This window comes from Pelodiscus sinensis, chromosome 3 (assembly GCF_049634645.1).
Source record: "Pelodiscus sinensis isolate JC-2024 chromosome 3, ASM4963464v1, whole genome shotgun sequence".
Classification (NCBI taxonomy): Eukaryota; Metazoa; Chordata; order Testudines; family Trionychidae; genus Pelodiscus; species Pelodiscus sinensis.
Genome location: NC_134713.1, coordinates 72,397,043 through 72,422,383, shown reverse-complemented (window position 1 = coordinate 72,422,383; position 25,341 = coordinate 72,397,043). Strand labels below are relative to the sequence as shown.

The following is a 25,341-nucleotide window of genomic DNA, read 5'->3' as shown; positions in this document are numbered from 1 at the left end:
TGACAGATCTCTGAAATGATATATAGACCTTAGTTTTACTTGACATCATGGTGAACAGCAAATGTTTGACCAAGAAGTAAGAAAACTGCTTAAGAAATTACAAATCAGTGGTGTATAATTAAAACTGTTCAGTATTTTTTACATTAATCTCATATACTGTAATTTTAAAAAATATTTTAAAGTGTGAAATCTTCATAAACTGACCACCATTCAAAGTTTCAAGAGAGATCAAAACAATAAAAGATACAAAATCTAATGGACTTTCTGGAACACTTTTTCATAGGATAACTAGAAATTTGTTTTCATATTGCTAATACATTATCTGAACATATAAAAGAAATTAACGAGCTGTAAAAGAAAGAGAAAAGAGGGAAAAGAAACTCCTGCCACTTAATTCTTGCTAAGAAAGTCAACTGAAGAGAGAAGCACCAAACATTTGGATGCTGTTGAATGGTTCATGAACTCACATCTCTCTAGCTAGTCTCTCCTCAGTCTCAGTAATCATTTCTTTTGAATGAAGGGGCTGAAGTAATACAGCATCCTTGGGAAGAGGAAAAAGTATAAGCAATAGCTTCAGTCATAAACTACTGCTTGATTTCAGATAGTTGTTACTGTATTTGAAATAGCTGTTACTGGATTATCTAGGGACATGTTAGTCCTCCATGTGAAGACATGCATACTCATGTATTCTTATCTGTAAGCATATGATTACATACATTGATGGTTCAATGTCTCTTGTATTATATGCTACCATTTTAATGTGTGTGTGAGGGGGGGAGGGAGTGCTCATATTTGTCATGACAGAAGCAAACTAAATGCTATAACAACTGACATTTCTTAATTTTGTTATCAGAGATAGGTTTTTCTAGCCCTATGTTGATGCAGTTTCCTTTTCTAGACATTCTGGAATATGCAGGAATATATGGTGCAATGAATCCCTGAGGAGATGTGAGATAACCTCCTTGGCAGTGTCTACACTGGCATGAATTTCCGGAAATGCTTAAAACAGAATACTATTCCGTTTTCAGTTTTTCCGGAAAAGCCCTTTTCCCAGAAAAGCATCTGTGGCAAATGTAGACACGATTTTCCAGAAAAGAGCCTCGATCGCCATTTTTGCAATCGGGGCTTTTTTCGGAAAAGACTACTGGGCTGTCTACACTGGCCCTTTTCCGGAACTGTGCAGAAGCTGGATATGAGTCAACAGTGCCCTTGTAGCCAAGAAGGCAAATGGCATATTAGGGTGTATTAGGAGGAACATTGCCAGTAGATCTAGAGAAGTGATTATTCCCCTTTATTCGGCTCTGGTGAGGCCACATCTGGAGTATTGTGTCCAGTTCTGGGCCCCCCACTATAGAAAGGATGTGGACGCATTGGAGAGGGTCCAGCGAAGGGCACCCAAAATGATTAGGGGGCTAGAGCTCAAGAGGGATTTGGGTTTGTTTAGTCTGCAGAAGAGAAGAGTGAGGGGGGATTTGATAGCAGCCTTCAACTTCCTAAAGGAAGGTTCCAAAGAGGGCAGAGAAAGGCTGTCCACAGTAGTGATGGATTGCAGAACAAGGAACAATGGTCTCAAGTTACAGTGGGAGAGGTCCAGGTTGGATATTAGGAAAAACTATTTCACTAGGAGGGTGGTGAAGCACTGGAATGGGTTACCTAGGGAGGTGGTAGAATCTCCATTCCTAGATTGTTAAGTCTCAGTTTGACAAAGCCCTGGCAGGGTTGATTTAGTTGGGATTGGTCCTGCCTTGGGCAGGAGGCTGGACTTGATGACCTCCTGATGTCTGTTCCAGCTCTATGATTCTATGATTCAAATATATGCAAATAGCTTCTTTTACACTGATGGGCATGAATTCATAGATTAAGGCAAGACTACACAATACACAGGCCCCAATTAAGTCAGTTCTGCTGATATTAATAAAATGCAGTATTTACCTGATTCCCACCCATATGATAGCACTTTTAATGAGTAATGACAGTACAGGAATTTAACTACTAAAACACATACCAACAGAAGACCATTATATTGTTTACTTTTTCTGTTTTGGCTTTCACCCATGGGCCTCATGTACCCAAACTGCACCATGGGCCGTACACCACATGCAGCCCACAGGCCACACATTGAGTAGCCCTGGTTTAGATTAATTGCAGCTCGTTGAAACAAACAAGCAATGAACAAGACAAAGATTCAGGACAAGACAACTCTCAACTACCTCTTTATGGATTGTTTTACAAGACAATTGGAGGACAAACGGCTTGGCTTAACTCTCCTGTAAAGCTGACCAAAAAGCCCAGAAAGGAAGACGTTTCTATGATTTAAATGCTCTCCTGCTTGCTTTTGCTTGCGCTCTCTCTCTGTCTCTCTCTCTCTCTCTCTCTCTCACACACACACACACATAGATAGTTGTCAAGAAGCTGTCTGGCAGAACACACACCCAGCAGAGTGTCTGAAGAAGCCAGCCCTTCATAACCTCCCTAATAGCAGAAGGAAAATAGACGTATGCAGAAATTTTATAATTTTGAATACCTTTTTCTCTCTTTTGTTATGCTTTCTTCCTGTGTTAGGATTAAACAGCATTTTGGTTTGAGAAGGCTGCCTGGTCTCTGCATTAACCACTGGCCATAAACTCCAAAAGGGAAGAGCAGATACCAAGCACAGTGAAATCTAGAGTAAGCTCAGTTGATTTACAAGGCACAGAAAAACCCACGTCTCTATCTAGGAGTGGGAGTATTCAGCGATTCTACTCCAAGGATGTAATTAAACCAGGCCTGAGTGGATGTACGCAGAGTGTGCTTCTGCACTGCGGGGCTTAACTTGAAATAAGCCATGCAAATTGACATATCAAATTGACATGTCAATTGCATAGCATATTTCGAAACAGCTTATTTTGAAATACGGAATGTCTACACCGCACTTATTTAAAAACAGAGCATTCTTCCTCCGACTTCCCTTATTCCCCGTACAATGAGGGTTACAGGAGTTGGAGTAAGAAGTCCTCCAGCTTGTCAGTATTTTGAAACTATTTCAAAATAGCTGTCTGCTGTGTAGCTGTGGACTAAGTTATTTTGGAATAGTGCTAGTTATCATATATATAGTAGCCCAATGTCTGTGACTCTGTAATGGTGTAGCACTGTCTGTTGCCTCTGGGCAGTGCTGTTGCCTCTAACATCCTTTGCCTCCCACCATGACGCTTGGTTGATGTCTGCACCGCTCAGCTGGGCTGCCGCGCAGGAGCAAGCAGCGCAAATGGCCTTTTGCACTGCTTGCTCCCACGCAGCAGCCCATCTGAGTAGCTCAGAAGTCAGCCAAGCACCATGGCGGGAGGCGAAGGGGGGCGGGGTGGGGCAATGATGTACACAGCCATGGGGCGGGGCCTGGATGAGCATGCATGCCCGACAGAGAGGAGGCGGAGAAGAGCAGAGGAGACAAGAAGAGAGGAGACTGAGAGGAGGCGGAGGAGAGTGGAGAGAGAGTGTGAGGCAGGAGGGGAAGAAGAGAAAGAGAGAGACAGAGAGAGAGGCAGGAGCTGGAGGAGAGCTGAGAGAGAGAGGGGGAGGCAATAGGAGGAGAAGAGAGAGAGAGAGAGAGAGAGAGAGACAGAGTGAGAGACTAGAGGCTCAGGAGAGAAGACTGAGATAGAAAGGGAATAGGATGTGGAGGAGAGACCCGAAAATCCCATCTTATGATGGACTAATTGGCTAGTTTTGAAAAAGTGATGCAGTATAGACGTACCCAGAGTATCCAAAAAAAAGTCATACTTACAGATAGCCTTGTAACTGTAACAATCTACAATTAGAAATTAACATGTGATACTCTGAAAACATTTCAGTAATAACAAGGCACTTCAATAAATTTGCAATCACCTCTCCAACAACCAATAAATCAAGCACAAATATTACCCATAAAATATTCTGAGATTTTAGCACTTGGTTTAGATTTCCTGAAGAGATTAACTAGGACCAGGGAATAGAATTTGAAAATCGATTATCTGACAGACTTTGTTGTGGGCTAAAAACTCTCATGTCACAGTTTACCATGTGGAATGAAACCTAACTGAACAAGTCAACAGAACACTATAAACAATAAATGGAAGAACAAAAGTCAAATTGAAAATGCTATTTAAATAAACGGGACATGTTTATAAAAGCTCTAAGTATAGTCTTGGTTATTCTTCATATTCCTTGAGGTACAGGCAGTCCCCGAGTTAAGCGGTCCGCAGTTACGAAGGGGGCCCTCCCTCTCCCTGGTCTCCAGCAAACCAGGGAGAGGAAGCAAAGCGGAGGAACATGTGGGTAGCGGACAGCCCAGACGCGTCTGGGCTGTCCGCTGCCCGCGTACTCCGCGGCTTTGTTCTGCTTTGCTCCTCGTCCCCCTGGTCTGCAGACCTGGGGGACGGGGAGCAAAGCGGCGGAACATGCGGGCAGCGGACAGCCCAGACGCGTCTGGGCTGTCCACTGCCTGCGTGCTCTGCAGCTTTGCTCTGCTTTGCTCCCCGTCCCCCTGGTCTGCAGACCAGGGGGACGGGGAGCAAAGCAGAGCAAAGCCACGGAGCCCGAGGGCAGCAGGACAGCCACGGTGCGTCTGGGCTGTCCCGCTGCCCCCGTGCTCCACGGCTTTGCTCCGGACGCCTGTGGTACAGCAGCTGGGGCGCTGCCGGTTGGTCCCGTAGCGCCGCTCTGGGCGCTACGGGACCAACCTGGCAGCACCCCAGCTGCTCTGCCCCAGGCGTCCTGATTCAGCCACTGCTGGTCAGTTTCAGCAGCGGCTGAATCGGGACGCCTGGGGCAGAGCAGCTTGGGTGCTGCTGGGTTGGTCCAGTAGCGTCGAGGAGCGGCGGCGCTACTGGACCAACCCAGCAGCACCCCAGCTGCTCTGCCCCAGGCGTCCCCAAGTCAGCTACTGCTGAAACTGACCAGTGGCTGACTACAGGAAGCCCCTGCTCCGGGCTTCCTAGAATCAGCCGCTGATTAGTTTCAGCAGCAGCTGACTTGGGGATGCCTGGGGTTCTTAAGTTGAATCTGTACGTAAGTCAGAACTGGCGTCCAGATTCAGCCGCTGTTGAAACTGATCAGTTTCAGCAGCGGCTGAATCTGGACACCAGTTCCGACTTACATACAGATTTAACTTAAGAACAAACCTACAGTCCCTATCTTGTACGTAACCTGGGGACTGCCTGTATTGGCAATTTCCAGCATTACCTTCATAACTTTCAAGATTTTATAGAGAACAAAGAAGGCAACCACTATTTCATCTTCAGTAATTAATAGGAAGAATGGATGAAGAGAGCTTATGAGGTTGCTGTGGAAAACAATAAGAAGTCAGCAGCAGGAAGGAAAACTTATTAGAACTGGAAAGCTCTAAACAGTGTTTTGAACCCAAGAGATAGATTTCTTGCCAGAACAGTGTCTAGAGATTCACTAGTAATATTAAGAAGACACAATTTATTCTAACACTGAGGAGAGAGTCTGTGTACATAGTGAAACTCAGAAGAGGTGTGAATATAAGTGAAGTAACTTTGTCTACAACTTCCAATTCCTTCTGATCACCTTTCTTCTGAGAACTTTAGCTAGAACACCAACCCAGAAAGGTAAAACACAAGCATAATGGCAAATAAGACAAAATATTAGGAATGGAATCCTAAGGGCTGTAAGTTTTACCAAATGAGATCACCTATAGCTAGAGAGAGACACCAATCTATTACAATTGCAACCAGAGATCAGATTTAGCAGGTGGGCTTCCAGCTTACAGAGATAAAATAATTGCAGTATCCAGATTATTATGAATAATTCAACATACAGAAGCAGGGTCAAGAAATATACACTAAGGCAAATACCATCACCTATCCAAATCCAATACTCATAACTAAGATTACCAAATACTTATTTGGGACATCCTGGAGATAATGGTTAAGACACCTTTTCTCATTCAGTATATAAGACTTTTGTCCAACAGTGGATAATACCAAGACAAATGACACAGATCCTATCATTTGGAATGAAATTCTACAGCTGCGTTATTTTTGTTTGTTAAATAAAACTTTTGGTTAATGTGATTCTTTTTATATCTAAAGGAGGACATAAAACTGGCCATGCTAGATCAGAGCTATGGCATGCCAAATGCTTCAATAGAGGGTGATTTTGAGTAATCTATCCCCTGTAATCCAGTCCCAGCTTCTGGTAGTTGAAGGTTTTAATGACACCAGAGTATGGAGTAGTATACCATTTTGACTAATAGCCATTGTTTGACCTATCCTTTTTTCACTGATTTATATTTTCAGGACATTTCTATAAGGAAAAAGATTGTTGTAAGACAATGGAAGAATGAAGCTCTATTTTCATTGTTGGTGTTTATGTATTTGGAGGTATTCATATTTTGAAGTACATTTACAACAATGTCAGAGTGGGCTTTTGTATTTAAAACAAAAGTTAAAAATAGAGGGTAGAGTTTCAAATGGGGGAATATTTGGAAGGGTTTCTCACTGTGGTTTTAATCTGCTAGATTAGCAATATCCTACTTCTGTATGGATTGAGATGTAAGAGCTAATGTAGAGATGGGGGAGATGCCTTAGCCCTTCAAAAGTAAGTAGGATTCCTACACTCCACTTTCTTGGTTAAACAGTTGGACAGACAGAGAAGCCCAAAGCAAATTGGAGTTGAGAGACAGCCTTCAAAGACTACGGAGAAGAAAATTCTACACTGGAATGTTAAGGAACACTACTAGGACCAGTGACTGTAAAATGATATACGGTCTCACAGAAATACAGTTTTGTTCAGATTTCAAGATAGTGTTGATGTGGCTATATAATCTTCCCAAACCAACTTTCCATTCAGAATGCAACAGAGCACCTGCATGCATACCCCACCGCCAATCACTGTTGCAATAATTGTAAGCGAAAATTGAGAGCCAGGAAATCTGGTCGATCTCTTTTGGACTTGGTATAAATAACCTAGTTCTTTACATTTCAAGTCTACTTATACACCAAAATATAATGCGCTCTCTCATGAAAAAAGAGGATAGCCAAAGATATAAAATTTGTAGGCCTGTTTATCTGCTACTATGCTGCTTTCCCTAATGTACTTCCCCCTTTACTCTCTGCCTGAGACATTCAACCCCCCTCATAATTTCTTCAGTTGCCTTCTCTTTATAAAAGTAGACCATCCAGTCAGGGAAGTCAATCCACTGCATGTGATTTAAGTGACCCTTCAAACCATTTACATAGTGAATTCCAATACAGTCATTCAAAAATAGGGTTTAGTGTTTGAAAGCTTATATAATCAAATATTGTTTATTATCCTAGGGAATTTATAAATAATGAACACATTCTTAAAAATTATGTTATGTTCATGAAACAGTTCAAAAATGAAAAAAGGCCAAATCTGACAATACGGAGTTCACATGCATAATTTCCAAGAAGAGAAAGGACCACTGTGATTATCTAATGACACAGAACTTCCCCCAAAATAATTCTATTGAATAGTTTGATGAGACATAATTACAAGCACATGGTTCACTATATATAAAAATATATTAGGTACTATCCTGCCTCAAACATAGCTATACCTTTTAAACACTGATAATCAAATATTAATTATGGTGGGGTTACAAAAAAAATTAAATCTTTTTAAAGAGAGGAATCTAAAAGGAACCTATTAATTTAAGGTAATATCGCCTCCGTGACCTATCATAACTGGAATGCATACAATACAAAACTGTTTTAATTCTGTACATTGCACAGTGTATCACCTACATTAGATGTTTTAGTGAAACTGCACCTTCAGTAGTGCATGCTGATATGTCCCAGTCCAGCATAATAGAGTTATAATATCTGGTCCTGTAATGATAACAGGTACATTATTACTTTCCCACTCAGGCTGTTTTACTTCTGTGTAGTCTATATTTTACAATCTTCAGTATTCCTGGATAGATCACAATTTAAGCTAGCTCTGTTTCTCTATATAAAGACACTATAATGATTGGATTGGGAATCCTAGCACATATATATTTTTAAAACAAAGCTTTCTACTTTAAGGAAAAAGTTCCTTTCTAATTCTACTTCTTGGATTTTTACATACACTATCAAAATTTCATTGTACAAGTTAACACGTATTGAAATTTTATCTGTAGTTTGAAGACTGATATAAACTTGGACATAAAATAAAAATTATATGCAACTTGCTCACTGTACACAACTCTCTTTCGGTACCATGTATTTCGGTATTGCTTTATGAGAAATATATGCTTCTGAGTACATCAGGATTATATACAGCCAGAAGACAAAATAACTAAATGAAAAAAAGTTCAGCAATAACCCTTTACTATTTGGTGCTTCTGCTTGATGATAAACAGTCTTCCCAGCTCAGTGAGTAATATTAGATGACTGAATACCACAATAAAAAAAGTTTCTAAAAAATTGAACAGTCTATAGAATCAGAAAAAGTGTCCAACAAGATATAGCTCTATTTTCAGAGTTGTGTGTAGGACATCAGCCACACAACTTTGGGTAACATTAATGGGAGTTGCCTGTCAAAAGCACTGTGCACCATGCTCAAAATTTTTTTTACAATATAAAGTTTGGGTTCTTTGGGAGGAAATACATGTAAACATATGCAGAATATAACCCATTTGTGCATTTTTTGCTAACCTACAGAAGTATCTTTGTTAGGGGATCATCTTTGAAATAAAGGCACAATCTTGATCAAAAACCCATTGATGTCTACACTATTTCATGAAATTTCTAGTGTAAGCCCTTGGGTCCTTAAAACAGTCCCTGAATGAAGGCACACAAGTGAAGTTTTTTTACTACAATATTCAGGATGTGTTTCAGAGTGTTAGCTATATAACTTTATGCCTGGGTGCCTTTGCTGAATTACTTATTAATTGGAAGTGTAAGTAGCTTCAAGGATTACTTTCCTTCAGCCAGAGGAATAATACAACCTCTAGCAGAGGGAAAAGATAGTATCAAAGAAAGATGTGGAACCCTTACATCAATTCAAGCATAAGGAAAACGCATAAGTTGACCCCATCATACACAGAGGAACAACATCACAAAAAGCCTGAGGCTAACAGGAATTTTGTTATCAAGACATAAGGATGCTTCTAAACATTAATATTGTAGAAAAAGACGTATTTCACCTTAAAATACACTTTTTTTTCAATATTAATGTTAGGCAATCAGATGGATAAAAAACTATTTAAAACTATTTAAATTAATTAAATAGTTTAAAAAATCACTGCCACGATCACAAGTAATGTTATAGAAACAAGCCAAGAAAAGGGAGATTTACTGTCTTTCCTAACGTTTTGCAATTTTTTGCAATCACAGCACGAGTCAAAGTTACAAGGTGAGTGCAAGCCAGCAGTTCTGCAAGCATTTGGGTCAATTCCAATTACTTTACAATGAAAAGGTAAAATACAGTACTAAAAAAAAAAAATCCTAGCAGAGTTATAGGGTGTCAATGGGGGGAAAATGGCACTGTCCACACCCAGCTCCCATAGCTGTTATCAGTGCCTGTAAAATTAACAGAAGAGAAACACTGAATCGAAAAAAATGGGCAATAACACGATTAAAGAGCAAGAAAGCAATACATATTGGATTGCTTTATGATTTCATAATTGCAATTTTGAGACCCTTGACCCTAACAAGCCCAGCTAAGCATGAATCCAAATACATCCCAGACTGGCATTTTAAAGTAGATGTTTTATCTCAGTGCATTTACCTACTACAAGATTTTAAATAAATTATTCAGCTCCCGAGAAATCAAGAACCCTTGAGTAAGCTAACAGTTTTTGTATTGAAAAGCTATTATGAGCTCAATTTGAACATGTGGGACAAATCTTACTATGTGCACTTACGTGCTTAACTTGGGGTATTTCCTTTAGTGCTACACCATATCAGACCAGCACACAACACAATTACCATTTTCTATCTGGAAAGAAACACATGAGAATGAAGAAAAAATGTCACAGGGCTTGTTAATGTCTTTCAGTTTGGAAATAAAAGGGGAGTGGCATCTGGCATTCTGATAGCTTAGTGACATAAACAGCATGCTGGAGGCTTAGCGTGACAGTGTAGTACATTCTTATCAACAGCGAGAGCCCTAATTAATTATTCCTCTATACACCAACACAGTGAAAAATAAGAGTAAGAAAGTAAAAAGAATTGTGACTTTTGACAATTATTAGTAAGAAAAACAAGATAATAATTGCCAAAAAAATCACAAAAGTTATCATGTTACCTGGCTATGACAAAGAGCACACAACTGACACCCAAGTAAGCCAGCAGAATATACATCCAGATATCAGGGGAGAGAGGATTCAGGAAGGAGAAGACGCCCGGGTTTGTACCATTGGGCTTGCGGTACAAAATACTTATTCCGAGAGTCATAAAGGGCTTGGAAAAGTCGATGACCTTCTCTCGAACATAGGTAATAGCCAGTGGTGCAACAGCAAGGTCAGCTTTCTGTCGACAAAAATATAAAGAGAAGAGAAACAGGCCATAAGTCAGAATAAGCGGCAGATGCAGGCAATCAAATTAAACAAAACACTGACTTTACAGTTGAGGAGGTCTGTCCTAGTACTTTTTAAGATTAAATTTAAAGCTACCCTCTTCCTTTTGTAAGGAAACTGATTTATTCTGCTTCTCTTTTACTGAGTGTATCTGAATTAACATGGCAATATTTAGAGATATTCATGAAGTAGTAACAGGAATGGAAGGAAAAGAAAGGTGAAATACAGTATCTTTCAGAGGACCTGTGTATTAGCATTTCCAATCTCTCTCTTAAAACTCCATTTGGCCTTGAGTGTCACTTATGTCACTTTTAAACTTTTAAATGTGCTCTCTGAAAAATAGTAATACATTTAAGAAACAGATGTGAACATAAATGCTTTTCAAATAGTAATTCCACAGACATAGTGTGAAACAATTCACAAATGAAAAAAAGCCAAATCTGACAATAAGGAGTGAAATCCTGGGTTTTCTGAAGTCAGTGGAAAACCTCCAGTTAACTTCTGTAGGGCATATAGGGTTCGTCTACACTGCACAGTAGCACAAAATAAAATAAGCAAAATTTCAAAACAATCCGCTATTCCGAAATGTCCCTTACTCCTCGTGGAATGAGGTTTATAGGGACATCAGAATAGCAAGCCGATAATTATTTCAAAATAATGGGCTTGCTGTGAAGACGCGGGATAGCTATTTAGGAATACTTCGGTATCCTGAAATAGCATTGCAGTGTAGACATAGTCATAGAGTATGATTCCTCTGACCATATTACTAGTTTAGCTCCAAAAATGTAATAGAAACAGGCCCATAATATCTTATATCTATACATTTAGAAAGAGATTCTGATTCCTTTACTTGCATCTTGTTCTAAGAGTAGACAAATTAACTTCAATGGGAATCATTAAAAAGTAACATACAAACAAAACAAGGAATGATATTCCAGATTGGTTGCAAAACTTTTAAATAGCTTTGTATGGAAATGGGTGGAGGAACTGGGAATCGGGAGGGAGAAAGTTGCTTATGTTCATTTTATCAGGAGAATATTTTGTACAACACAGTTTTATGTGACAATTAACAATCTAAAGTAATTACTGTTTTTATATATGCTGCACCTGCAAAACTATCATAGGGGACAATTTCTAGCTATGTAGCTATATCGTTACTAATTTGCATGAATGACTAGGTGACCTCATTGCAAAGTACTGAAGTTTTTGATCTAGGAGTAAGTGAACAATTAAATATAAAAACAAAAAAGTATTTTGTCAGTGCAATTTAGTTTTAATTATGTCAAAAAATCATTGCAAAATACAAAATATATTGTATTTTGTAAAAATAATGACAAGTAACATGCAGTCTGTCTATAGAATTGACCAATAAAATTTGAATTGATGGTGGATGAAAGACTGCCAATGTTGTGGGATGATAATAAAGTATCTAAGTTAAGAAGATGCATATTAGCCAGATTCTATAGTAGGCTAGAGAGAGATAGATGTAAAGAGAGAGATGCTGTAGCTACTACGAAAAATCCCATATTATATTCAAAATGCCAATCCTATGCCTAAATGATACAGTAGATCTATAGGGGTTTTTTTTTAATTTATAATGATGTGGTATAGATTAATATAGTTTTCTTGGTTTGTATTGTGGATATAGCCAAAAATTCCATATGATTTGTTTCTATATACTTCAATTATCAATACATTTTTCTGAGTTGAATTACTTTGTGCTTGCTGCATACCATTTCATAAAGTTCTACAATCTACATACTCTATTTCATCTGTCCTATACATGTTTATAATGTCTTTGAATTTACTCCATGTATATGTTTGTTATTTATGCAAGGTCAAGTAACATTATGCATGTTATTTACCAGTGGCTCAATACTGCATACCACCTTCAATTTCCATTGACACTCAAACCTAAAAGGTATTAATTACGCCCTACTGTAGAAATGTTACATCATAGGAGAGATGAATATCAATATTTGTGAGCCACCTTTTACTAATGCCACTCTTGATCATGATGAAAGACTCTTTGTTGTCATTGTGCCCAACACAACACACACAACTGATATGGAAGTATCACTTCCCTGGACCCAGACAATAGATACTGTTGCATATCTTCTAAAATCAAGAAGGAAGTCTGCACGTGTAAACATTGCAATTGATATTGTAAAAGATACATGATCATTCAAGCCCAGAACTGCTCATTTTACCAGGTAAGGCACAGTGATTAAGCTACAAGACTCAAAGTAGGTCTACAATGCATGCTTTGTTTAGTGACCTGAAGTGGACATACCAGCATAGCCCCATAATAGGAATATAAACAGCAGTGTGAACGATGAAGCATGGCTTAGGCGAGAAAAGTAAAGATACACTTGATTGGTATGGATATGGATGCAAGTATGTACCTTGCATAGCTCTCTACCCACCCAAGCTTCACATCTCTTTATCAGTATACTATCCTGCTGCTGGAACCTTTCCTTAGTGTAGGGGAAAACTCACTCAGCAGAGAGGCAGTGGGAATGTTCTCTGGCAGTTCCTTGTTGATGGCAACTTCCCTCCCCACAGAGAAAGAGATCTACAGTGGAGAAAGTCTCTAGCAGCTCCAGCTAAGTATATAGATTCAAAGAACTCAAATAGTTTGGTAGCACTTTAAAGACTAACAAAACATGTAGATGGTATCATGAGCTTTCGTGAGCACAGCCCACTTGCCCACAAAAGCTCATGATACCATCTACATGTTTTGTTAGTCTATAAAGTGCTACCAGACAATTTGAGGTCTTTGAATTTATATTCGCTGTTTTTTAAGTTTATCCTGTTACAGACTAACTTGGCTACCCCCTGAAACTTCAAAGAACTCAGTCGTTTTAAGGCTTTTTCTTTTATCCTTCATCCTTCTTGTGACTATTCCCAGAACTCTCCCCAAATTTATCTTCCTTCTTGATTTGAGGGCACCAGAACTGGATACAATACTGCAGCAGCAGTTCTACCAGTGCCCCACAATAACCTCTCTAATTCCCCTGATTGTGTACTCCTGGACTGCCTTAGCTCTTTTGGCTGTAGCATTACACTGGGAACTCATGTTCAGATATTTGTCTTCCAGAACTCCCATATCCATTTCATAGTAATGGCTTCTCAGGATAGAGATCCACATCCTGTGAGGATGGCCAATACTATTTGTTTCTAGATGTATACCTTTACATTTAGTGGTATTAAATTACATTGTGTGCTTGCACCCAGTTTACCAAGCAATTTAGATTATTTTGTCCAAGTGTCCTGTCCTAATTTTTATTAATCGTATCACTAAACTTTGTGTCCTCTGCAAACTTTATCAGTTTATTTTTATGTTTTCTTCCAGGTAATTGATAAAAATGTTGATATCTTTATCAATAAAACTTGCCATCTCATAAAAAGATACCAATTTAGTTTGATTTTCCATATGCCCATATTGATTTGCCTTAATTACATTACCCTAATTTAAGTCTTTATTAAGTGAGTCCCATATTGGCCTCTCCATTATCCTGACAGGGATCAATGTCAGGCTTACAGGCCTATAATTACCAGGTCATCCCATTTGCCCCTTTGAAAAATTGTCACATAAGTTTTTTTTGTCAGTCATTTGGAACTTCCCCAGTTCTCCAAGATTTATTGAAAATAAACATTAACAATCCATCAAGATCCTCTGCCTGCTCTTTCAAAACTCTTGGTTTTAAGTTGTCAGCACCTGCTAATTTTTTAAATGTCTAGATTTAGTAGCTTCTGTTTAATATCCACAGAAACTGGGACATAGGGAAGAGTTTTATTAGCACATATATTATAGAACAGAAATAATTCTGCATTATTAATGATATTACTGAAACAAGTTGGACCTCCCTGGTCCAGCAATGTTGAGACCAGAGAATTTTCTGAACCAGGGGAGGTGTCCCCTGCCAACAGCGCCAAGCCAGCTGGCCCTCTGCCTTTTATCGTCCTCCTCATCATCATCAACTACCATGGGCTCCATGCCTGCTGGTGTCCAGTGCCTCCCTCACTATTTCCTTCCAGCTTTCCCTGTCCAGTGCAGAGTGGCTTAGTTTCTGTAGATTAGCTCCGCACCAATCTACTATATCATCTACCCATTCTCTGTAGGGTCTGTCTCTCCTATTCGGACCATCCATTATGCCAAATACCAGGGTCTTAACTTTTTGCTCATCGTTCATTCTGCAGATATGCCCGAATATCTTTCTGTTGTATAACCTTCTGCAGTAGGTTCTCTTTCAGCTGTATCTTCCTGTATAATTCCTCGCTGGTGACCTTCTGCATCCATCCTATTCTCAGGATCTTTCTATAACAACTCCTCCTGAATGTCAATATCCTTCTCTTTGAATCTTTCGTTATCACCCATGTCCTACATCCATGCAACATGCTGCTAAACACATGTTTTCAAGATGCTCAGCATCATTCTTAAGCTAATCGCTTTATTTTTCCAGATCTTATCCATCGCCTTCAAACTCACTTTTGCTTTCGCTATTCTAGTCGCTATTTCCTTCATACAGTCTAGATCATATGTCATGTTGCTCCCCAAATATGTGAACTTTTCTACATTCTCTAGTTTGATCCCATCTACACTGATCTTCCTTCCTATTTTCTTATCTCCAAATTGGTCTACTATATTCCTCTTCTCCCTCAGTCAGGCTGTCTATCCTGCTTCCACCACCCTCCAGTCCCTGCCCTCTCGGCTCCAGGCTTCCATGGGTGTTCAGGGTACTCAAGTCTCCAGCCCCACACTGCCACGGTTCCCTGGCCCTGCACTAATGTGGGTGACTAGTTTTACCCAGCTCTGCGCTGCTGCTTCCATGGGTGACCAGATTCCGTAGTTCCATGCTGCAGCAGTCTGTGGACTTCTCTGTCCCCTTGCTACCATGCCAGCAAAACATATTCTTCTTCCAGCCTTGTGCTGCCACGGGCTGCTGGGGTTCTCTGGCCCATTACCATCACTTTTGTGGGGCTCCAGTCCCACTGCCTCCAGTTGGGCTGCTGGTCTTCTTACCATTAGGCTCCTGGGCTCTTTGGTCCAGGAGTAAGATGTTGCCAGACCAGAAACTACCAGCTTTCTGAGGTTCACCATATATAATCAATACCATTTCCATCTAGTAAAGGGCCATATATTTAATGGGAGTCATGTGACTGAATCCCCTGTTTGAAAACATGCATCCCTTAAGGACAATATCCTGCTAGCTGTTTTTGCCCTCCAGTTTTGAAGTCCAATGGAATTCAGTTGGCATCACAATTTACACAACATGCATCTTTATTAGTAGACCCAATGACAAGCCTTAGATACTGAACTGAGCACCTATCCTTAACCTTTATCCAAAAGGAAATCATTTAAGGTACATTTGCAAGGCAGGCCAAAGTTTGTATTTCCAGCACCTATCTGTACATGTACTTTGGATAAAATGACTTTTAAATGGAGTCTAATGCCAATGCTTTTCTCAAGCACTAAATTCTTGTATAACTGACAATGGTAATTTTAATGTTATTTTGATTCTTAGTTTTGAACTACAGAAATGATCAGCTCAAGGACTTGCTTACAAATATGGTATCAGATGTACATATGTTTCTAATGACTGTAACATGGATCTCCCAATCTTCAAACCTGGCAGGCTACGTCTACACTGGAATGATTTTCTGCAAATATTTTTAACGCAAGAGTTTTGCGTTAAAGTATTTGTACAAGAGAGCTTCTACACTGGCATGTGCCTTTGCGCAAGAGATGTGCTTTTGCGCAAAAGCATCCATGCCAGTGTAGATGCTCTCTTGCGCAAGAAAGCTCTGATGGCCATTTTAGTCATCGGGCTTTCTTGCACAAGAAATTAACGTTACCTGTCAACTTGCAAGAACAGTTGCGCAATAGGGCTTATCCCTGAGCGGGAGCATCAGAGTATTTGTGCAAGAAGCACTGATTTTATACATTAGAATGTCAGTATTCTTGCGCAAGTACTTGCGGCCAGTGTAGACAGGTGGCAAGATTTTGCGCAAAAGTGGCTGCAATCTTGCCAGTGTAGACACAGCTGCAGTGTGTGACAGAACCTATCAAATTGAGCACCAAATGAGTGAAATATGGAATATCATTTTGAACCTCTATTTTTACTCCTCTATTTTTTGGTCTCATTTACTTCCTACTCATTTGCAACTCTCTCAGTTGTTGTGGAAAGTGGTAGGGGAACAGCAAATGCAGGTATTCCCACACTGAAGACAATGGTGGAATCAACAGAGATTTGCCATCGGCAATGGGCCTGGCCTGTGAATAGTGATGTCACCACACTGTGCGGGTATAACCCAAAGGCAAGGGGGTATGTTACAGCCTTCTTTTAGTAATTGATCTGTAGAAGCTGAGTTGTTGCTGGGGAGCCTCTCCTCTTTAATTCACGCTTTTAGCTCTGGAGTCCCAGGTTCAATCCCATTTGCTGGCCAAGATGGTGGTTAAGATATTGGAATCATGCCAGGCATACACACTTCTCCCCCATCAAAGTTTGTCCCATTTCTACTGACAGCTACTGCTCTGACTATTGCCCATAGAATCACACCAGCAAAGCACTGGTGGAAACAGACAGAATCCAATTCAAAACTTAACGTACTGCAAGTGCTCCATAGTAGAGACTACAAACAATCAAAGGAAGCACAAAAGCACAGCAAACCTGTGGAACTCTTTGCCAGAGGATGTGAAGGCTAAATTAAAAAAAAAGAACAAGGTAAGTTTATGGAGGATAGGTCTATCTATGAGTATTGGTAAGGATGGTGACCCTACTTTCTGTTTGCCAGAAGCTGGGAATAGAGGACAGCGGATGGATTACCTGATGATTACCTGTTCTGTTCATTCTCTCTGAAAAACTTAGTATTGGTATTGGACAGGGCTAGATGGACCTTTGGTCTGACCCAGTATGGCCATTCTTATGAGAAGTATTCTGCAACAGGAATTTTTTCCCTGTGATCTCAACATGAGGCTTTAAAAAAAATCTCCCCAATGTGATTTTAATACAGAGAAATTCTACATCACATCATATAATTTTAAAAGTACAATAGCTCCAAAACAGTGCTTCTGACACCTATTGGAGGGTCGATTTTCTTTTAAACCAGTGATATATATAAGCTGATATAAATGACTTTGGGTGGTATCTCCTTAATACAATACTATGAGTGTGCAATGGAACCGCAACATTTATTGGGGTTTTTGGACATTACAGTAATAAATAATAACCTGTTCACTACCGCTCTTGTATATATGTAGGGGAGATGTCACTATGTAAAATATATTAAAGTGTTTTACAAATTTAAAGTGCAATACAAAACACAACAGACACACAAAGTTCATTTTAACCACTCCTATCACCTGTGTGGTGCAAAGTGACAGAAGCTCTTAATTAGTACACAACTAATTATTAGTAATGGTTTGGAATGTAATCAGAAGGAAGATAACATATGCAGGTAAAACTGTGGGAAGACTACAGATAAATATAATTGAATTATCTGTATTGTAATTTGGACAGGATTGGGACTATAATGTTCTACTCTTGAGAGATAAGCATGACTATTTACAATGGTAATCACAACCTTTATTTTTTGTCTGATTCAAAAGATTTCATTGTCATCTCATACCATTCTAAGGTATTGGTTCAGCGCTGAGTTAGAGAGAAAACAGATTAGAAGCACAGTTTCCAATCGTAAAACAGCACTGGATTTTTAATACAATGATGTTTTCTGCAGAGATCGCCTGAGTTTAAAGCACTCTGCAACCCAAGATGAGCATGTAATAGTACAAAGTATTGCATAACTCTTTCAATTACAGAGAAAAGCAGTCAGCTCTGAACATAAAAGATACAAGGGTTTGGAACTTAGAAAAACATTCCTGTGCTCTAAAAGTAAACATCTATAACTTTTGTGATACATCCAATCAATTACTTACTGTTTCAGGGATTTTTGATACAATATGAAAAGCATTTTAATAATTATTTCTACTCTGTCTTTCTTATTTAAAGTTAATATTAAAGGATCTAAAAAGTATTAAGCATGCAGGAACAAACAGGAAGAACCATTTTTGGGGAAGGGGGGGCAATACGATAATCCTGAAGGAGTAAGGATGAAAATTTATTTTCTTTATTGAGTTCATAGCAACATTTTAATGAGTATGTTCAAAAATCAGAGTATCCTGCCCATCTTAGGGTGGAACATTTTACAACGCATGAAAAAATTAACGTAGGTTTAAATCCTGACTCAAATCACAAGTAAAAATGAATGTTGTGGACTCAGCCAATTGCTTTGTCCTATCACAAAGCCACCATATAATTTGACAATCTTACGGTAGCAGCTTCTTTTCAAGACAGACAAATCACTGCAATAGCAGGGGGCTTACAAACTGGAATTGAAGGGTATTGGTCAAGCTACAAATGGAAACTTGAATTAGGGCTGCTTTAGTCAATACTGTTAGACTTTTGCTTTCAGAAGCACAGAGTTCTTATATGATATATTATAGCAAAAAAAGTAAAGAATAAGACAGGCCAAATTCATCTCTTGTGAAAATCCACTGATTCTGTTGACTTGGTCCCAGTAACCTTACATTAGAATCCAACAAAGTGAATATACAATGTAAAATTCTCAAAAGGAAAAAGAAAAGGTTCAACATCTAGAATGGCTGAGAGAAAATATAATCATGCAGATATCATACCTGTGGAGAATGGTATTTTATTAATTAAAAATAAGGTACATTATCTCCACTATACTCAATAAACTCTTCAGCAAGTGTTCTCTTTAAAAGGAAAAAGCAAAACTACAAACTGAACAGGGCTGAGTGCCAAGTTCATATCAGTGTTGTACCGCTGACTTCAGTAGAGGAACACAAGAATAAATATGGTCAGTTTCCCTTAGATATGTGTGAGTGGGTGGGAACAGAGAAACCTGAATCAATACAATTGTACCTGTGCAATATGAGAATTGTATCACTTTAAAAGAATATTGTGAAAGTATTTATAAAAAAGGATATTAAGTGTCTTTTGTTAAATAAAGGGTGTTAAGCATTTCCAGAATGAAGCAGGGATTTATTTAGAAAAATATCCTGCACTCTGCCACTCATAAGAGCTCTTATTTTAATAAAACAGAGAAGGACAATGATAAAATCAAGATGTTTGAGAAGGCCATAGAGCAGGATCAAACACCCTTGGCCCTGTTTCTCCAAAGACTTTCAATAAGGGTTGATGTATGCTTGAAACCTGTTACCACATCTCATCCTTGAGGGATACCCCTGGAGTGTGTCATTGGGGAGTTGAAAAGTAGTAGGGTGATTACTCTGACCCTGTAAACTGGCTACAGGGTCCCTGATGTTCTCCTTTTGATGTTCTCCTGACCCACCCTTTCCTTTCACACACATTCAAATCCACCGAGGCAAGGTGGCCCTAGTTTATGTCCACCTGTTTTATTTTCCAGGAATTTGGATATTCTGGATGACTGCTAGACCTTTCCACCACTCATCCCCTTATTTCTAAATTGGGACATGGGATCTGCTCACTGCCTATTACCTGAGTACAGTGAGTGTATGTTGCTGGTGTCTGACAGATCTCTCTCAGAAGAATTTGTGACACTGGGGTTGCTTGATTCTCCTTCCATCCTACTGGGCTAGAATCCTGACTCTGTCCTCCCTGATCCACAGCAGCAGAGATGTCTCTCTCTTCCATAGTTACAGGCAGTCCCCGGGTTACGTACAAGATAGGGACTGTAGGTTTGTTCTTAAGTTGAATTTGTATGTAAGTCGGAACTGGTACATAGTGTAGGGGAAACTCTAGCCAAACATTTTTTTTTAGTTTTGGATAGCATAGGGAAAGGTTAACTCCCCTCTAATGTTTGTTTTGCTGTCTGTTCCCCTGTTCAGAAGATTTCACATCTATTTCTGTCCCTGTGACAAACTCAGGACTAAAGGAGTAACTCATCAAATACCAAAAAGCTCTGCACCATGCTTTGAGCTAATAGCTTTATTTCCACACACCACCCAGGGTTCTAGGAGGAGGGTCCTTTTTTTGCTAACACAATGAGGCCAGCACTTTGTTTGTTTTGGTGGAGTCTTTGTTTGCCCAGGGAGCCCAGCATGTATAGGGGGAGGAGGGGCGGAGAGGCTGCTTTTGTCTGTTCGGCAGCCTGTTGCTAAAGGGAGGGGGCAGCCTGTTGCTGGCAGGGGGGGAGGGGGGAGCGGGCGTGGGGAGGCACTTTTCCTCTGCCCGGCAGCTCTGCGGGATCCCTGTCCCTGTGGCCAGCTGCTGCAGGCAGAGGCCAGTTGGAGCCGGCCGAAGAGGAGGAGGAGGTGGATTCTAGGACCCATGTGAGTGAGCCCCGGGGACGCTGCTGCGCTCCGGGAGCCCGGCACGTATAGAGGGGAGGAGGGGCAGAGAGGCTGCTTTTGTCTGTTCGGCAGCCTGTTGCTCAGGGGAGGGGGCAGCCTGTTGCTGGCAGGGGGGTGGGGGGGGCAGCGGGCGTGGGGAGGCACTTTTCCTCTGCCCGGCAGCTCTGCGGGACCCCAGTCGGAGCCGGCCCGAGGAGGAGGAGGATCCTAGGACCCAGGTGAGCGAGCCCCGGGAATGCTGCTGCGCATGTGCGGGAGTTGCCTCACCCCGTTCGTATCTAGGGATCCGACGTAAGTCGGATCCACGTAAGTCGGGGACTGCCTGTACTTCTGTTATGCGAGAGCCAGAGAGTTCATGCAGAGACCTCATAGATAGGGCAGGATTTATCCCATTGGCAAAGCCTCCCAGGCAAAGTAAATCCTCCCTTCCTTTTTAATATTTTAATTATACCATATGGCATTATTACTGACTTTGAGCCTATTTTTCATGAAGTGAGGGTCAGGGAAAAGTAAAGACAATCATACTTTACTTTGCACTAAGTTGAAATTTGGCATACAAACTCAGCACACAAGAGATTAATTTATATGAATCTCAGTCCATGCATGCAACTCCTGTTGACTTTAACTGGGAGGTATAGCTCAGGGGTTTGAGCATTGGTCTGTTAAACCCGGGGTTGTGAGAGTTCAGTTCTTGAGGGGGCCATTTAGGGAACTGGGGCAAATTTGTCAGGGAAGGTACTTGGTCCTCCCATGAGAGGGGACTGGACTTGATGACCTCTCAAGGTCCCTTCCAGTTCTATGAAACAGGTGTATATCTCCGTATTTTTTTTTAATGTTTCACTTATAATTCTAGAGCAGTGCCACAACATACACTTATGTTATTACTAGTACATTGTGTTGAAATTTAACACTGTAACATACCTCTCTGAGCAGCTGTTATGTTATCCATTTAATGAACTGTACTTTAAGAATACTGATTATTTTCTATAAACATTTGGTGATGGGGCAATGTGGCCATTTTTGGGTGTGGTTTTGTAAAACCTTCTTGGTAGGGTTTCAGTTTGCAAAACCAACATCAGAAATGGTCGAAACATGTTTTACTTTATAAAAATAACCAAATGTTGAGGGGAAGAATGCTGCATGAGTAACAGATTCAATTTCACTTCCACGGTAAGCAAACTAGATGACCATTGGCTTTTGGATCATGTAACTTTGTTAGTTCTTCTTTGGGTTTCATCTTATTCAAAAGAATATAATTTAGGGTCTGTAAAAGCAATTCTCATTTTATTAACAGTATGTTGATGAATTGATTGTGTTGATCAGACTACACAAAATCAGAAAGTTTGGAATAAGGTGTCAGGATTTAGTTTTTCCACTTCAACAGTAAGGGCACTTGAAACACTTGCATGCTGATCACTCTTGGAGGGTAAAATGAAATCTTGAACTCAGGACTTCTGAAATATATCAAGGAAAAATGGATTTTCCATCCTCTTTGTAATAATGTAATTTTTAAGTTTAATCTCCCCAGGCCTGCTTCCCAGCATAGCAAGAGTGAACAGTGATTGCACCAATGTAGATGCATACATAATATGCAGAGTAAAGTTGAGTGGGTCTCACATTGCTAACTTCTGCTCTTATTTATAGCCTTACAACCACACAGATCTTCTTAGTTACCAGAAGGCAAAATTTGACCTATATTTGTTAGGGTAAAATTTAATTCTGTGCAAAAGAGTGGAAGGCTATGCAATACTTTAATCCCCTAATATCCTATATTCAGGATTTGAGTGGTATAAAAAATTCTGTGTTAGGCCTCTGCAAAGATAAGAATTTCAGTGCCTATGCTTTGGTTATTTATGCTTTTTAATTTACTTTCAAGACTACATCCACTCTAATTTTGATTGTTTCTTACTTGGCATTGAGATTGGGCTGAAAATTCTGCTATTACATCATCTTAGCTTTAGAAATTAAAGGCAGGCAGGCAGCATTTACTAGATTTTCACAGGATTTTAGACAGTTATTATTGTATAATTTTTTCTGTATTTGTAAGACACAAACAAAATTTGTGTCTACAGCTTTAAGATTCAGAAGGTCTCACACACTCCCTCAGTCTTCTTACTGCATTTGCCAAACATAGTAGCACCTCATAAAGTCCAGAGTGGGTAGGCAAAGTAGACAATTGAGTTAAGATAACACAAAGGCTTCCCACTTGTAAAAGCCTGACTTGTAGCTATTAAGAAGAAATTAAATGCTAACACTAGCACATTCAGCTGCTGCTTTAGCAGCTGCTTACTTTATTAATACAGAAGTGAGCCTGCTGACAACTTCAATATATATGAACTGACTTTATAAAACACATTTTTAACTGGTGCTTTGATTCTCAACATGTTCTTGTTCAGATATGGAGGTATCATTGCAAGCCAGATAGTTTTCAGAAATATATATACTTTCAGTATACCTGCTGACAATTAATAGATACTTGACTTCTTCTCGTACCTCTAAGGTCACAGTGATGATCAGTCCTACAAAGTTCTGGAAACCAATTATCTTTATTCTCTACAAACCTTTAAAACACATTATTTAAATGAGGTCTTGCTTTATCTGATTATAGTACCATCAGCTATAATACCCTGACAGGCTTCAATTAAAGCAGACTGTCAACATGAAGCCAGTTGTATCCAAAGAAAAGCAATGATGGTATGAGTTTGACCTAACAAAGTAATGATTTGGAATCATTCAGACTATGGCTTTTCAATGTAATTTCCATTCTTCCTTTCCATCTGCATAGTGGTGTTTAAAGATCTGACACCTTATTTTTCTCTTTGTTCCTTTTTTTATGGCCTGGATGTTTACCTGGGAAAAACTATTACTCAAAGTATCAAAGGCTCTCTGCAGATAATTTGTTGATTTACTTCATAGTTTTTGTGCTACTACCAATCCATTTAAGTAAATTTGACTACTCTTCTGGCATATTCTTATTCAATATAGTTAATGCTGACTGGATCTTACAGCTACACTTACAAATTAAAAGGTAACAATCCCATAGGTTGGTAAGTGAGGTGTATCATTACAAAACTGAAATTTACCTTTTGGTTTATTCATCAACCAGCTGTTTGAGAGAAGCTTCTTCTTTGGAATGCCATATTCAGTTTTTGAGATGAAGCGTAAAATACGGGAACTGATGCATTACATTATTTAACAGCTTATATAGCATTGCTTATTCCTTAAAAATGACCAGGAAGTATCTGGCTGTTGATTTATTAAGCTACTATTTCAAGCAGGCATTTTGCACTAACCCCATTTTAATCAAGTGTTTCTCAGATTGAATGTTAAGGGACCACAAGCAGTGGACCAAGAAACTACTCTCAGCATTAAGATGGATGACTATGAACAACAACAAACCTTCTTAATAAAATCTTAGCCTTAATCCATATGATTTTACTCCAGCAGAGTTTTCCACTGTGGTTTCTTCTGTTGGTTTCCCAAGTGTGATAGAGCAGAGGGAGTGAGGGAGATGAGCCTAGAAAGTCTGCAAGGACATTGACTCTAAGGAGGGGAACTGTATGCTAAGTCTGGCTATGTCTAGACTATAGGCTTCTTTTGAAAGAACCTTTTTTTGGAAAAAATCTTCCAAAAAAATTCTTCTGAAAGAAAGCATCCACACACAAAAAAGCACATCGAAAAAGTGATCTGCTTTTTTGAACGATAGTGTCCACACTGAATGGATGCTTTCTCACATTTAAGCTATGATTACTATGGATGGAGTGGCCACCAGGGCACCTGTGCTTTTTTCTCTTTCCTCTTCTTTCGAAAGAACTCCTCCTTCCCCATCCACACATGCCTTTTTCTGAAAGAGCTCTTTCAGAGAAAGGCTTCTTCCTCGAGGAAAGAGGATTACCAATGCCAGAAAACCCCCTTGTTCTTTTCATTTACTTTCAGAAAAACGTGATTGCAGTGTGGATATAACTCAGGTTTTGTGGGAAAAATGGCTGTTTTTCCAACAAAACTCTGTAGTGTACACATACCCTCCCAGAACAAGTCACCACCTAAGAATTGACAAAAAGATTGTGAAGGAACCATGTTATCCACCTAGGCTCTGAGGAAGACCCATGCTTAGGGGCAGATTTGGGAGACTTTGAGTTATACTATTGATTTTATTTTGCCTGAAGAAATCCAGATTCAAGTCTGATGAATGGATAAGCAAGTATGTAGAGTCTGTAAAAGATCCTGAGAGAATATAGAAGATGGCAATGTGGAAGCACCCTGGCAAAATGCACCAGCAGTGACCAACTTGTTTACTCCGAGACATAAGAAGGGATTGAATGACAATAATAAATGGAGTTTCTGTTTCCATTAATATAATCTGATGCTTGCAAAGTAGATATTGTAAAGTACTTTCCCAATTTTTAAAAAATGTGGACTTAACTAAATTCAATTACCAAGAAAGTGAGAAAAATAAAACAGATCTGACTTTTGCTTA

At 39.6% G+C, this 25,341-nt stretch overlaps 1 protein-coding gene across 1 annotated transcript in view; it reads right to left on the bottom strand.

Moving 5' to 3' along the window:
- The window catches only part of GRIK2 (glutamate ionotropic receptor kainate type subunit 2), a 621,233-nt gene that overhangs the window by 197,432 nt on the left and 398,460 nt on the right, over positions 1 to 25,341 (bottom strand). The window contains exon 12 of the mRNA XM_075923935.1: positions 10,234 to 10,457. Within this exon, the coding sequence (XP_075780050.1) occupies positions 10,234 to 10,457 (224 nt within the window). The remainder of the gene's footprint in view (positions 1 to 10,233; positions 10,458 to 25,341) is intronic.